The sequence below is a fragment of the Saccharomyces kudriavzevii genome, assembly GCF_947243775.1.
Source record: "Saccharomyces kudriavzevii IFO 1802 strain IFO1802 genome assembly, chromosome: 12".
NCBI classification, from domain to species: Eukaryota; Fungi; Ascomycota; class Saccharomycetes; order Saccharomycetales; family Saccharomycetaceae; genus Saccharomyces; species Saccharomyces kudriavzevii.
This window is the reverse complement of record NC_079283.1, coordinates 956,808-971,533: the sequence shown is the minus strand read 5'-3', so window position 1 is coordinate 971,533 and position 14,726 is coordinate 956,808. Positions and strand designations below refer to the sequence as shown.

The 14,726-nt window shown below is 38.6% G+C and overlaps 5 protein-coding genes across 5 annotated transcripts; 1 reads left to right on the top strand and 4 right to left on the bottom strand.

Moving 5' to 3' along the window:
- Positions 1-82: 82 nt before the first annotated feature.
- On the top strand, positions 83-1,447 carry ATG23 (Atg23p; the record flags this gene model as incomplete). Its single annotated transcript, XM_056230054.1, has 1 exon — positions 83-1,447. One exon carries the CDS (start codon positions 83-85, stop codon positions 1,445-1,447), a length of 1,365 nt encoding a protein of 454 aa, XP_056084011.1.
- A 209-nt stretch (positions 1,448-1,656) lies between these two features.
- On the bottom strand, positions 1,657-8,352 carry SEN1 (DNA/RNA helicase SEN1; the record flags this gene model as incomplete). Its single annotated transcript, XM_056230053.1, has 1 exon — positions 1,657-8,352. One exon carries the CDS (start codon positions 8,350-8,352, stop codon positions 1,657-1,659), a length of 6,696 nt encoding a protein of 2,231 aa, XP_056084010.1.
- A 671-nt stretch (positions 8,353-9,023) lies between these two features.
- On the bottom strand, positions 9,024-10,961 carry CRN1 (coronin; the record flags this gene model as incomplete). Its single annotated transcript, XM_056230052.1, has 1 exon — positions 9,024-10,961. The coding sequence occupies one exon, from the start codon at positions 10,959-10,961 to the stop codon at positions 9,024-9,026; it is 1,938 nt and encodes a 645-aa protein (XP_056084009.1).
- Positions 10,962-11,316: 355 nt separating this feature from the next.
- MAG2 (RING-type E3 ubiquitin transferase MAG2) lies at positions 11,317-13,329 on the bottom strand (the record flags this gene model as incomplete). The annotated part of the gene is made up of 1 exon (XM_056230051.1): positions 11,317-13,329. One exon carries the CDS (start codon positions 13,327-13,329, stop codon positions 11,317-11,319), a length of 2,013 nt encoding a protein of 670 aa, XP_056084008.1.
- Positions 13,330-13,652: 323 nt separating this feature from the next.
- On the bottom strand, positions 13,653-14,706 carry TDA5 (Tda5p; the record flags this gene model as incomplete). The annotated part of the gene is made up of 2 exons (XM_056230050.1): positions 13,653-14,553; positions 14,627-14,706. The coding sequence occupies 2 exons, from the start codon at positions 14,704-14,706 to the stop codon at positions 13,653-13,655; spliced, it is 981 nt and encodes a 326-aa protein (XP_056084007.1).
- Positions 14,707-14,726: the final 20 nt, after the last annotated feature.

The window sequence follows — 14,726 nt, the reverse complement described above, 5'->3', positions numbered from 1 at the left end:
AGCTTTTGATTCTATTTTATTTCTCCCACGTTTCATCCAAAGTTGTTCTAAATAAAAAACAAAAGAAGGTGGAGAAGAAGAGATGGAATTGAATCAGGTTTTAGAAAAGAAAGAAGAGATTTCGCAATATCTGAGTAATCTAGTCGGACTGCACGAAAAGGCATTGTCTGACGTTAACTCTGCCTCTCAAGTGACAAGTATTCGAAAAGATATCGCTATTTGTCTCAATGATCTGTGCAGAATCAACGATCTCTTGGTATCTCATGATGGGCTCTTGAGGAGGGAGATTGAATCTTTGTTCCGAGACAAGGAGGATCTATTAGACTTGAACGAAAGAGAGCAGCTTCTTTGCAAGGAACGGAAATCATGGCATATCGAACGAGCAGTGGACACCGCACAGGTGGACTATATCATAGATAAGAATGCCATCATTTCCATTTCATCACACTACCGGACATCATTGAACAAGTATATTGAATCGGTGGGAGCAGAAAATACAATTTTATCATATACGGATGATGTAGATCCCAGAACAGAAGAAACGCAAAACACGGGATCCTCTGCAGATCAGATGATGTATAATTACAAACTGCTGCAGTTATCTCATAAACAGGCCAGATCGGAAATAATGAAGCTAGAAAATTTATTAAGGGACTTTAAAAAGGATGATAAATTCATCGAAGAGGAATTGAAAAAACAATCTGGGCGAATACGCTCTAAGATAAGTAGCATCGATTTGCATTTATCCAAGATCGAAGAGTCCAAGATTCGATTGATGAAGAGGATAGGATTCGAGTCGCCCTTGACACAAGAAAAATCGTTATCAGAAAAACTGTTCAATTTGAGATTGTCAGACACTGATGAAAACCACAGCGAAAGAGAAATTATCAGTAGGAAGAATTTCGTTCACATGAAGGATCTCATCGAATTGAAGATTGATAATTTACAGGATCAGCTAACCAAAAATAAAAATGAATCTTCCGCTTTGGTAGCACAACGTGATTTATGGCTAGACTGTCAAGGAAGAGTCGGAGATTTGGAGAACAAACTTATAACTAAACTCCAGAATAGCAGCAACTCTAATATCTCTCCCAACGAAATGACCGAGATGATCAAATCTACAATACAATACCTCAATTGCCTTCTCGAATCACCCGATGGAAAGCTCACAACAACTTTGATAACCAACGAAAGAGATGTACTTCTGAAGGCTTGTGAAGAATTAAACTCAGAGAATGCAACAACTACTCACGGCAATCGCGGCGCTACACCTCCCAAACCAATTGATATGTACGAAACTCATAAGGATTCAAATGCAAGTTCAAGTCTAAAACAACCCGCAAGTCCCCCTTTCTTGGTTGCGAGTAAGTCGCCGCCAAAAATTGGTATTTCTGAAAGTATAATTAAAGCTAGTAAAAATGGCTCCATATCTAAGAAGGTTGATTGAGGAAACAGAAAAGGCTAAACTAGCTAATAAAAATAACATAAATTTTTGAATATCATATACTTACGTAATATTCAAATGCATGCTTATATGTCAAATCGCAAAACACTTTTATTAGTTATAAGAATAACAAAAGAACAATGCTGCTATTAGATGTTTAGTATCCAGGTATATATATATATGCGAAATATAGTTATGATTTTCTCTCGTGATCATGGTCTAGGTTTTCTTTTCCTGGGAATGAAAGGACTAGATGACGCATTTCGTCTCGAACTGTTTCGTGCACCTGCAGGCCCGCCACCAGGCATCTTAGGGGTTGAACGCTGCTGTTCCAAAAGGGAGTTCTGACTATATGGATTTTCTGGCCCACTGGAAGAAGTCATTTGGGAATGTGTAAGCGAAGGCCCGGATGGTACTTCCGATCCCGCAGGAGCCACTATTTTTTGATTTTCATTACTCGCATGTTGAGAATTACACCTATTTGGTACGTTCTCTCCTCTCCGGTCAGGTTCACCATAATCGGAGGCGCTTAAAACTCCCGGGGTACTGGTGGGTGCATGAGTTTTTAAATTTGCATGCTGTGCAACCGTAGCAGGTAGCTGAAGTCTTTTAGTTTGTGTAGTTTGCGGATCATCGTATATACTTGCGTCAAAATTTTGTTGATTTGAAATTATTCTGTTATTGCTGCTGCTCCTCCCAGTTTTCATTAGTGAAGAACTGGAAATAGAAGGCGTATATCCATCTTCATCGTCTTCATCATCACTGCCATTGACTGGAGGTGGGGAAAAAGCTTTCGTATCTTTCATGCTTGACTTCTTTTCCTTTAATACAGAAGACAAACTTCTGGTGACTTTAATTTCAGGCTCCTCACTCCTGGGAATGATACTGACATCATCAGAAAAACAAACATGTCTATTCTTTTTCTTTTTATTAACAGCCGCTGTCGTCTCCTTTTTGCCATTAACATCAGTAAAGGCTTTAGGAACAACGGCATTGGGCACAGTTACTCCGCCAAAAATGGAAGACTTTTTCTTTGTACCAGATGATGAGGTGGAGGATTCTTCTCCCCTTTCTTTTTTGTTCTTCTCATCAGCCTTGAGCTTTTTCTTTTCCTTCTTCTTTTCTTCTTTCTTTTCTTTCTTCCTTTCTTTATCTTTCTTCTTTTTCTTCATCATTCTGTTTGCCTCATCGCCTTCATTGACAATTCTTCTCTTCTTTAGGTCCATGCTAGATTTTTCATCGGCGGAATTGCTAGTCATATATTCCATAGGCAACTCATAATCATCCTCTTGCTCCTGTGGGACAGATACATTGTACTTTTTCAAAATGTTCTGAGCTCTATTATTTCTGGGATCCAGAAAGCCGGAACAAGCATATTCAAGACAGTTTCTATCTTTTGCGTCTTCAATCAAATCCCTCCATAGCTTACTCTTTGTCAAAGATTTTTGGTGCCCTAAAACCCAAATGCTTGTCTTTGCTCTGGTTAGGGCGACATTCATACGACGGAAATCCTTCAAGAAACCAACACTAGATTTAGTATCATCGGCACGGACACACGATATTAAAATGATTTCTTTTTCTTGGCCTTGGAAACCATCGATTGTATTGAAGTCAATTGATTTGTTGATCATGCCACCAAAATAACGGGCAAACTCTCTCCGCATTCTTTGCATTTGTTCTCTATAGGGAGAAATTATACCAATTTTTCCAGTAAAATCAATTTTGTTATCAAATTTTCTAAACAGGAAATCGACTAACTCAATGGCGACACGTACTTCCTCCATATTTGTATAAGACATAGTCTTGAAGTTTTGTTCTTGTCTGCCACTAATAATGTCAAAGAACTTGTAGGGAGTTAACGGCAAAATCTCATGCCAAGGTCTCTTGTTTGAAACATCCATACCGGGACCATCTTTTAAGCGTCCCTGGTAAAATTCTGATGAGGGGAATTTACTAATAGAAGGATGCATACGATATTGGACATCCAGCAAGTACGGAGAGCTATTTTTCTCCATTCTAACAAATAGTGATTGATTATACTTAAAATTGCTTGCAGCACCTGAAAGGACAGTTGGTGGCAGTTGATTCGGATCACCAACCATAATGCAGCGTTTTCCTCCATATCTTAGAGGAATGATCGAAGAAAGCTCTGTACATTGACATGCTTCATCTATAATCACTGTGTCAAATTTGATACCCATAGTAGCAAGTACATCATGGGCTGAACCAGATAATGTAGAACAGATGATGTCACTAACAGCCAAAATATGGGCCTGTGCATTTCTTCTATCCAAATCTCTATTCCTATAATTTACGGAGTTTTTCTCACGCATTTCATCTCTATCACGACCAAGTTCATTGATTATTTTACTCAACTCCCTGATCTTGAGCTGCAATTTGCTGATATCCTCTGTGGACATCGGGCTTTCAGGATTACCGCTCTCAGAGTTTAATTTGTCTCTTAATTCTCTTCTTTTGGAGACAGCATTACTAAACTTACGTTCTAAGTCTGGATCGGTTCTGATCTCATAATTTCTTTCACCTATCCTTTTATCAACAAGTTCTTCGAGAGTCAAGTCCTTGATTGCAACATTCACAACGTCTGACCTACCTACACGCACCAATTGAGGCTTGAACTGATGGCCCTGCTCATCATACACCCCACCTTTCAATCTGAGACAGATTTCATCTACAGCCGCATTACTAGGTGCACAAATTAAAATTTTTTGTTTTTTCAGCAGTTGGTCAGTGCTCGATGGGTGATTTTCTATTGGTGGCCTGATAACGTTAGAAGGCAAGGCATTCTTAGTAGATAGAAAATAACCAATAATGCCCAATATAGTCTTTGTTTTACCCGTACCGGGAGGACCCTGAATTAGAGAAAAGCCTTCCTTAGATACTGAATTAACGATAGCCTCGGCTTGCGATGTATTAAGCTTATAATTTTTTTTGACTTTTTCGATGTCGCTTGCATCTACATTCACTGGAGGTGATGGTTTAGCCTGCAGAATTTGCCCAACCAAGTCGTAATATTCTAAACCTTCCAGTGTCGAATACTCTCTTTCAATAGTTGTCATTTGCATGACCTTTACACAATGTATCTCAGACCTTAGTGTAAGGAATTTACTGAAAGAGTGATTTCTATGGATCCTTAGTGTGACATCAACATTTCCTCCTTTGGTATTTTTCAACGTTCTCACCTTTGCCAAACATGTATGCTGTGATCTTTTGAAATCATCGGTGGACAACCTTTTATCTGGTCTAAAATCAGGCAAATATGCCATTACAATCAAGTCTGATTCGGAAATGGCACAATCCTGTAAAACTTGTCTTGTCACAGAGGCATAAACATCATAGAAATCGGACACAGCAGTTCGATTTCCCACAATAATACTGAAAGGTTTATAATCCTCTCTATCACGTGAAGAGCATAACCCCTGCCAAGATTCTAGAAGCAATAGAGGCCTCATAATCTTTTGATAATCAGCCGGAGAGTTGAAGACATCTTTTACGTCAGAATAATGGTTTATATGCTCGTCATCAGGATATTCACCACTTCTAGTATAATCCCATTGTAACATAGTCTCATATAGAGGATTCATATCAACATTCAACCTCTTTCTCATATGCTCTAATTCTTGTTTAGCCAACTCGGCCGCAGTTTGCTTCTTCACAACCTTTCCATTGATATCGACAGTTTGTATACCTTTACCCTTTGTCTTTGAGATAGCAAAAAGCTCTCGAGCGCTTTCTAAATCATTATCGCTCTCCTCGCTACTGCTATCGTCATCCTTGTTATTCAAGCCTCTGCTCTTGGTATGGAACGCTGGTGCGCTAGGTGGATGAACAACCCTGTTATTCAATAATTGCATTCTTGCTAACTCCATTTTAGATAAAGGCTTGACAGGTTTCGTACGCTGCAATTTGGCATTAGTTGATGGTTGGAACGTGCCAAAGGATGTTATTTTGGATTGTGCTACTCTAGGTCTACCAGTAATTGAAGAAGATAATGCTTTTCTTTGCAGGTAGTCGGCTCTTGATTCCGTAGAGGAACGAGTCACAGCCGAAGACAGAGAAGGTGATAGAGATGGAGATCCCGATGCAGAATCCGTCAAATCTATCACTTTTCCAAGCCTAGACAATTCCTTCTCCTTTCTGTTGTTTTCGGCATCTGTAGCAACTTCTTCTGTAAGCGCTTTATTAAACATTTTCGCCTTTTGTAGAATCTCACTCGCTTGCTGGTCCGTCAGTTTATTTGAAAACTTCCTTGCTTTTGAAGCATATTTAGCCATCATTTCTACTAATGAATCCTCAACTTTTACATGTTTTTCATAAGCTAAATCAGACGTGCTTATGATCAACCTAACACAGGATTCCAAAAGTACTTCATCACTTAACCTTAGCCAGTACAGCATATTCTTAAAGGTGTCCAAAACATTCAGTAGCAAATTTTTGTCTTGGTCGTGAAGAATACTTGAAAATTCTCTGAAAGAATCCACCAAAGAGCGACTCAAGTCTAAAGTATCTTTGGTAAAATTTTCTAATTCAGAATAATCATATTTGGAAGCCCACTTGAGAGTGAATTTGTAGATTGTGTCCAGAAATAACCAGCATAATTCCCAAAACTTTAGAAATTCTTCCTCAGTGTTTTGATTCTTCAAAGTTTGGAAATTGGCAAATATACCAGAAATTGGGTCTACGAATGCACTCACCACGTCCATTAATACACGGACAGCACGTGGACAAGGTTCATAGAACTCGCAGTTGATTAGCCTCTGTAGCATCACGTTTATATTCTTTAAATTTACAGTCAAATTATTATTCAAAATTGCCAAAATACCTTCCAATCTACCCTCAACGTCAAAAGTATTGTACAAAATATTTGTAGCCGCTTGATACAATTGTTTATCGGAGGAGAATATGCATGACCAAAATCCCTGTGAGGCATCTTCATCTGCAAGAATTTTAGAGAGTTGACCTGGCAAAATATCTGCAAATTTTTCCATTAATCTTGTTGATAACAGAAGAAACTTTTGATTCAACGTATTGTGTGCTTTAGCTGCGGTGGTGTTTGACGGTACTATTAAAAGACCATTAATATTCTTTAAAGATATCAACAATTGTTTTGCCAACAATGGACCGTCATGAAAGGATCTCAAGTCAATTTTGTTCGTAACGTTCTCTAAGACATTCGTAGAAATTGGAATTTCACTAATTGGTTTACCTGAATAAAGCTTGAACGTTCGATGGCATAATAGCAAGATGTCAAAATCGATACATTCTGCTAATACCATCATCGTGGAAGTAGCAACTGACGCAGAAGCAGAACCTAACCCAGGATAAAATTCATTAGGGTTTGAAGCTGATCTAATTATTATATCTTGAATCAAAGGGTTGTTGAGCAACGCTCTAGAATCAGTTTTAGTTAGTAGCACTGTTTCGAATTCATCGTTTTTATAAAGCATTGCTCTTTCATTTTCCTTAATTGTGAGTACTGCTCTCAGCAAAGCAGCTGCTGAATTCATTAAACAGGCCTTAGGAATAGATTTTAGAGACGGATAGTTTGCTATTACTCGTAAAAATGACATTGAAACCTTTCTAACCATTTGTATCCTTTTGGATGGTGTAAGTGCATGATAAAATGGCAAGGTCCAGGAAAGTAAATCAGTTACAGAACCAGTAAGTTGAAAATAAACTTCTGTTTGGTGATCGACTATTGAGTTATCTTGGATTTCAATTAATTTGGTAGGAAATAAATCTCTATTGAAAATTATATCTAAAATGCTGTGGAATGTGAATGGCTCAATTTTTGACCAAAATTCGGATCCAAATTTATTCAAGAACAGTGTTAGCGCCCTCAATAGAAAGTCCATGGGTTTATCATGATATGATTTGCTCAGATGATTGTACCACATCTTAAAAATTGACTCTAATGGAAACTTGAACGTTTTTTTCAATGATTCTATATTTTTTGGGACTTGAAAGTAGTCTATAAAGACGTCTTTGTCAAACAAATTGAATACTGGTAGTAATCTTGACCAAAATTGAGACACGACAACCTCCGTCCAGTTTGCTGGATTCTGTAGGAATAGAATGTGAATATAAACTTCCTCAATAATATCCGGAGTTAAGCTAGAAAGGTCTATATGGAAGTTTTTTGAATACAGATTCATTAGAAAAGCTTGTGACCACTCATTTTCCTCCTTTGAGCCTTCACACCAACAAAATATAACACCAGATATAAAAGTTTTTATGCTTGAAGGATTTGTAACATCCAACAAACGGTGCTTTGTATCGAAAAAAAATTTAAAAATTGCCTCAAAGGTAGCTTTAAGATGTTTGTTTAGCCTTAGCATATGTGGATTACAAAGACACTCATACATCGCGGTCTCAATTTCCTCTGTAATATTGATACCTGTATTATCATTAACAGAAATATTTCTTAGAATTGGGAAAATTGCCTCCACCCTCCATTGGCAAACAATATCATTAAATTTGGCAACGTGTTCATGCGGGACATGTCTTTGTATGGCAAAATGCTGAAGCATTTTGCACTTCCCTCTAGCAAAATGTAGTATACATTTATCACAAACGGAGAGGATCGGATTAAAATGATTTTTCAGCCATGTGGCGGTGGCTTCTTCGTTGAAAGAGAAAATAGTTAGGGAAAAAATCGATATTGGTTCAAGAATGGGATCACAGAATAAATGAGTACCTTTGGGAACTTCTGCTAAAACTTGTAATAATTCCCCTAATAATTTCGCCTCCTGAATATTTGAATTTGTACCTTGGTAAACCTGTTCAATCTGAGGAATATAAGACTTTGCCTTAGTATAGACACTAGCTAGCTGTACATTGGTGTTGGGCGCAATCTCCTTATTATTATTATCGGGGCTTGTGGAATTCATTTATAATTAACAGACGCTTTTTATATATATAGAGATAGATGACATACAGAGATGAAAGAGAAAAAGTGACAAAGTAAAAATTTTAGTAGGGATGGAAAGTAAGATAAAACCGCGCAAAGCTATTTTCCTACTAAGTACTTGTGATCGATTATTCGTTTCTATGGAGCTTCGTCTAAATCTTTCCAGTAGTATGATATGCAGGAGAAAATGACCTACGCCTGAGAAGAATGCGAATCTGAAAACTCTATAACAACGGGAATGCAGTTACGAACGTGCACCTAATCAAAAAATGACCCAATCGATTACCTTTAATTAGTAATCCTGATCTCATCAACTTCCGAGTTAGTCAATTTTTCAAGATTTTAAATATGCGAAGCGAAGAAAATATACATAAAAATTTGATTCAGGGTTACCTAATGTCGTTGACGCGTTTTATAAAGGTTTATGAAGTAAAACCATATTATATTTGTTCAAAACTCTTGATACATCGGTCTAAAAAAAAATTCATCTTGCTACAGAGAGGGATTGATTTCATATATTTATCTTCTTTTCGAGTAAGTGCACTCGTACTTTGTTTACACTATCCTCTTATGTATAATATATAATCAATAACACAATTAAGCAGTTCATGCAAAGGGATTAACTTTGTTTTACCTTTAGAAAAACTGTTTCTATTTTGAAAACTCACTAATTTTCTGCTCCAGTCTGAACAGACGTTCGTCCTTATCAAGATTGGCCTTCGTCAGTTTATCAACCACATCTTCTAGTTGCAGAACCAATGTGGACAGTTTTTCAACAGATTGTTTCAGACCTAATGATTTAGGTGACGTCTTAGCTGCTGAAGCGTCTTCTTTGTTACTAGCAGTGGCAATTGTTGTAGAAGGAACTAAAGATTTTTCTACCGCAGGGGATTCTACTTTCCCCGAGTACTTGTCTTCCTGCAACTTTTCTCCTTGCTTTCTATCCGTTGCTATAGATACTGGTTCCGGTTTTAACTCCTTTGGAGGATCAACCTTGACTGACTTCTCCTTCCTAGTTTCAATTAAAGTAACGGCAGGTCCGTTTTCAATATGAACCAGTTCATCATCTGCTTCTTCCCATCCAGAAGTATCTCTGGATGGATCCTCAACGTGATTGACTTGATCAATATCCGAGGATTTTTTCAGCAGTTTTTTGATGGAACTATCTTCCTTCAATACATGGTTGATTGCAGAAGGTGGGGATGCAGAATTCAGTGGTGAAGGCGACTTTGAAGCTTCTTGTTTTACTACCCTTTTAGGCTCGATAGTTGGCCCCTCCACATTCTCGACAGGCCCTTCTTCATCTTTAGGAACTTCTGCTTGAGTTGGAACCCCTTCAGATGTTTTAGCTTCACGAAAGCTTGGAGCGGAACCGTCATAGATGGATCTCATATTAATAAGGATCGGACCTTCAACCGATTTACCAGAAAACCACTCTTCAGCAGTCAAAGCTGGCTTATCAGAAGGTGCATCTGGATAGATATCTTCTTGGAACTCTTCTGCTCTTCTTGGAACAAAGAATGAAACTGGCTCAACGCGCTGATCAACGACGGTCTTGAAACCTTTCAGAACTTCGTTTTCTTTGACATTTACCGTTCGCTTAGGCGCTACAGCAAAGCCTCTCTGTGCTTCCGTGGATTGAAATTCAGATAGTTCGAACAGCTCATCGTTTTGAAATTCGTAATATCTAATATTACCGTCACCTTTACCTACTAAGTAAAGAATTCTATTACCTTCGTCATAAAAGGGCATCAAAATACCTGATGATTGATCAACAGTGTAGAAACCGCCCAAGTCTCCCTTTTCAAGATTGAAGGCATCCCAAATACCAATTTGACGATCACTCAATTTTGAAAAACCAGTGGTAGCCAACCTGTCAGAGTTTCCTAACCATACCACCCTCTGATTTTTTGCACCGGTATGCGCAGGCCCTTCACTGACGATTCTTCCATCTCTTATATTCCAGACTCTCAATTTCTTATCTCGGGCCACCGTGGCTAAGTGATTACCATCGTACGAAAACGACATGGATGTGACCATATTTGGATGTTTCAGAGTAATCATGTCCTTTCCAGTTTCCACATCCCATAATTTCACAGTGTTGTCACCAGAAGATGATGCCAATACATTCTTGGCGACAGGGTGATAAAGAATATGCCCAACTTTTCTTGCGTGGCCTGTTAAAAATTTTACAGGTTTGATATCAATTGGCTCTCCATCTTCATCTGCATGGTCATGAAATTTATAATTTTCAGGAATGTTCCAAATGCCTATCTTGGAATCATCGGAACCGGAAGCAATTCTATGATCATCAAACGGGTCAAAATCAGTATCCAGGACTTGCGCAGTGTGGCCCCTAAACAAAGGTACTTGATCTGGAGCCTTGCCAACTTCCTCAATCGGAATCACAGCAAACGCACCACCTCCCGAAGCGTTCCAGTTTACAGCAATGAATTTACCATTAGTTTTTAGCAAATTAGAGTCCCATGCGTTATTGGTGACCTTGAGTTTTTCATACTGCAATTCCTTTTTAGCTGCCTGGCCAAAAACATGTCTATATTTAGAAGCACGAACGAATTTACCACTCATCTCGTGTCCTTTACGTGACTTGTATTCTTTAACCCTTTTTTTAACCTTTTGATATACGTGTATATTCTTATTTTCTTCGAGATTTCGTAAGTTGGAAAAAACATCGCCTTGTTTTACTTTCGGTAAAAAGTGAAAAATCACACGAGACGACTCTGGTAACACTAACTCAAGATAGTGTAAATAGTATGATTAGTATAAATGCATTTGAATGCTGTATGAGGTATTGTTTGCTCGCATTAATGTCTAAAATTTTACGTAAAAAAGAAATAAAGTTCAGTTCTGAATTACTAAATAAAAACAACTCCTTCAGATTTCACCGCTAAAAGGAAACTTTTTCGTAGACCATACCAGAGTACTAACCCAAAGCTTGATGATTACTGCTGAAGAGCATAACTTTCCCCTTTTTCTTCTTGCCTCTCCTGCCACTACTCGTGGGAGGAGAATCTGTTGAGTCCGTAGCGTCTGAACTGTCTTCTTGCCTTATTCGCTGCAGTAGCATATCTTGAAATTTCTTGTTCTCTTTTGAAGCATTTTCGTCTTCTGTTACTGCGATTGAAGTCCCCCAAATCGTTCTTTCCGTGTGAGAAGGCTTTTTTTTTGGAGGAACAGTAGATGTATTCATCGGTGGCCCCAATACAGATATTCCTAGAGAATTGAGGGGTACAGGGGAATTTACAATGGACTCGTAATTGGTAGCCATCTGCACAGAGTCCTCAAACTTAGGGCTGTTGCCATTTTCATTTCTGTAAAACTCAGCATGTTCCTGTTCCAGTCTTTTTTCATAGAGCTTCTTTTCCTTATCCTCCTTTTGCTTCTTCATTGTGAATTTTCTTCGACGTTGTTTTAGCTCGGGAGCAAACTGTTCGTAAATATCTTTGGGGAGGAACGGTATTTTACGCCAGTTTAAGTCTAAAAGAGCAATTTCAGTGCCAATCGGAAGATGGCCAATATATTTGTACCGGCGAATCAATTGTTCCGTTACCACCGTATCATAATGTATGTTTTCTATTGTTGTTTCGATACTCTCTGGAAATTTTGAATAATGGTGAAAAATTGTTAATAAAATCTTAACATCAAGTGGAGATAAATAATACTTTGTAGATGATGCCACTAATGTTTGATAAAAAAAATAAGCAGACGTGTCATCGTACTTAGTCAAAAGATCATCATCAAAATGAAAATTGTCTAATCCATTGTCGATATCGTTAGAAAATGGACTCAACTCAGCGGTTGCTGCCAGTAGAGTCGAAATTTGGTCATTGATATTCTCAACGGACTGTTTAACAAATATTCCACTATCATTATAAATGGCTTTGTCGATTTCATATTGTTCTTGTATAGCAACAATGTCCTTTTGGTAAAGCTCCAGAGAATAAGGTACACCACATTTCATGATATGCGCATAATGCTTTATCGATTCCAAACTTGCAGGAGGAAAGTTCCCGCATTTCAATGGATTCAAGTGCAGTGCTACTGGCAAAGGTAGTAGTGAGCCATGTGGCTTGCACATCAATTGTAGATTCACCGTGGCACCGGGTTCAGGCTTTTCGTTTAACCTCGTTAGATCAAAATCATCTTCATATAGAACAGGCTTGACTCTTTTGGGACCAATAATACTCCCGCAAAGTGGGCATTCCTTGTATTTCTTCTTCTTTGAATATCCAGTTTCTTTATTCTTGATGGTTTCTTCAATGGAGAAGAAGTTCAAAAGGCAACTCAGACAGAAAATGTGGCCACAAGTAACCATTCTTGGAGCTACCGGTTCCTCACTAAGACAAATGGAGCAATTCTGACCCTTTGGTACTATAACTCTTAGAATCTTTTCTTGATCGACAGGAATATTGGGATCATTGCTTTGTTCTGGATAATCAAAACGGTCATCTACCAAAAAACGATAATTAACGTTGACAAACGAGTCACCATGCAAGTGCACGTGCTCATCGCGCCTTCTATTCGATTTCTTGTTGGAAGAAGATCTACTTTTCTCCCTTTTGACTTCAGGTAGTTGAAAATTTAACAAGTGGTTGATGGACACCTGAGTTTTCCTGCCTCTTAATTTGAAATTACCACCCATAATTTCCTCCTGAATAGACATATCTATATCTTGATCATCAATGTTAGTTGAGGCTTCCCTATAAGGCGCTCTTGACCTCTGTTGTTTGCTATTCTGTCCGCGGCGTTGCCCATGATAATTGTGTGCGTTATCTCTTCCATTGGGGACCTTGTTCCCTGGCTTCTTATTGGTTGTTGCATTTCTCTTGTTGCTTGGAAATCCTTGTTTATTGTTGTTGTTGGCAGTGTTCAAGACGTCCATTTCAGAACCGCCACTGCCACCACCTGCCTTCTTCTGCATATCCGGTTCGACCATCAAAGGTGTGAAGATTAGTAACAGAGCCCGCGACTATATCTCTATTTATCAGTGCACTGCAGTCCACATCAAAGAGCGTCTATGGTATACGTTGTCCTTCTACACGTGGCTTTTCACCAGTGTTTATTAACATGTGCTTCATCACCTTTTTTCGAACCGGTCATGAACGAGCACTTTTCACAGCATAATTAATGCTTCAGAAATGTGAGCAACACTTTTCAGGGCGTGCATTGACATGCCATTACAGACAAATATGAGCACGCACCAAGCTTGCCACCGTGATTCATCTATAAAAATTATATTTATTTACAGTTCAAAACGTTCTACTCGTCTGGAAGGCAACAATCCATGCGAGAGAAGCTTCTTATAATGTGCTGCAACGAGTAAGGTACGCACATCAAGAGATGAGCAAAAGTGCAATAAAAGGGTTCATTCAGTTGCCCCCTCTGGCCCAGTTCACAGCAGCGAACTATTTTGGCGGCCAAATTGTTGATGTCTACTACAGGAGCAAAAAATTGGCACGGTGGGTTGAATCCCCCAAACATATTTGTATTCAATTGTCCTGAAGTCACTAGCAGTGTCCTAACATTTCTCATGCCTTCATTTTGCAATTCGAAACTATACGATTGGTGAAAGGCTATCAGTGCCGCCTTGCTCGCCGCATAGCCTGCCACCTTAGCTGGCGTTAATATACCCAAAGTGCTTGCAATATTGATAATATAGCATTGTCTAGTAGAGCGCTTGCCCGGTGCCAATTCTTGGATGAATCGAACAGGTGCAAATGTATTGATTTTGAACAGTTTATCAAGATTATCCCGTTCCATGCAGTTGAAATCAGTAAATTTTGCCCTCACCCCAGCATTATTCACAATCAACTGGATTTCCTTTTTATACTTTCTTTTCAGTATGTGCATTAATGATGTGACTTCATGCTCATCGCTTAAATCGCAAATCAGGTCTTTCACGCGAGGGTCTTCCGATGGTGATGGACATATGTCGACATTCAAGATGATCAGGTCACTATAATCTCGTAGGAGCTGAGATATTATAGCCCGTCCAAGTCCTTTACTTCCCCCAGTTACAAGAACTTTGCCATTTTCAAATTCATGGAGACTCTTCCAGGTGGTGTGTCCTGATCGTTTTATATAGGAATTGATAACGAGAAAGGAGTTTACTAGTACTGTATAAACTATCAAACAAAATTTTATTGAGTCACTCGGGGAACTGGGCTTAATTCAATCATGTTAGTATAAAACGTGCCATTCCTGGTTTTACATCCACTTTCCAAATTACATACCGTCTCAATGCAAAATAAATCAGTAGCGGACAGCGCAGTAGTGGCAAAAGTACCCAGTGGCACAAGTAATCTATATTCATCACGATAACTTGACTCTTTA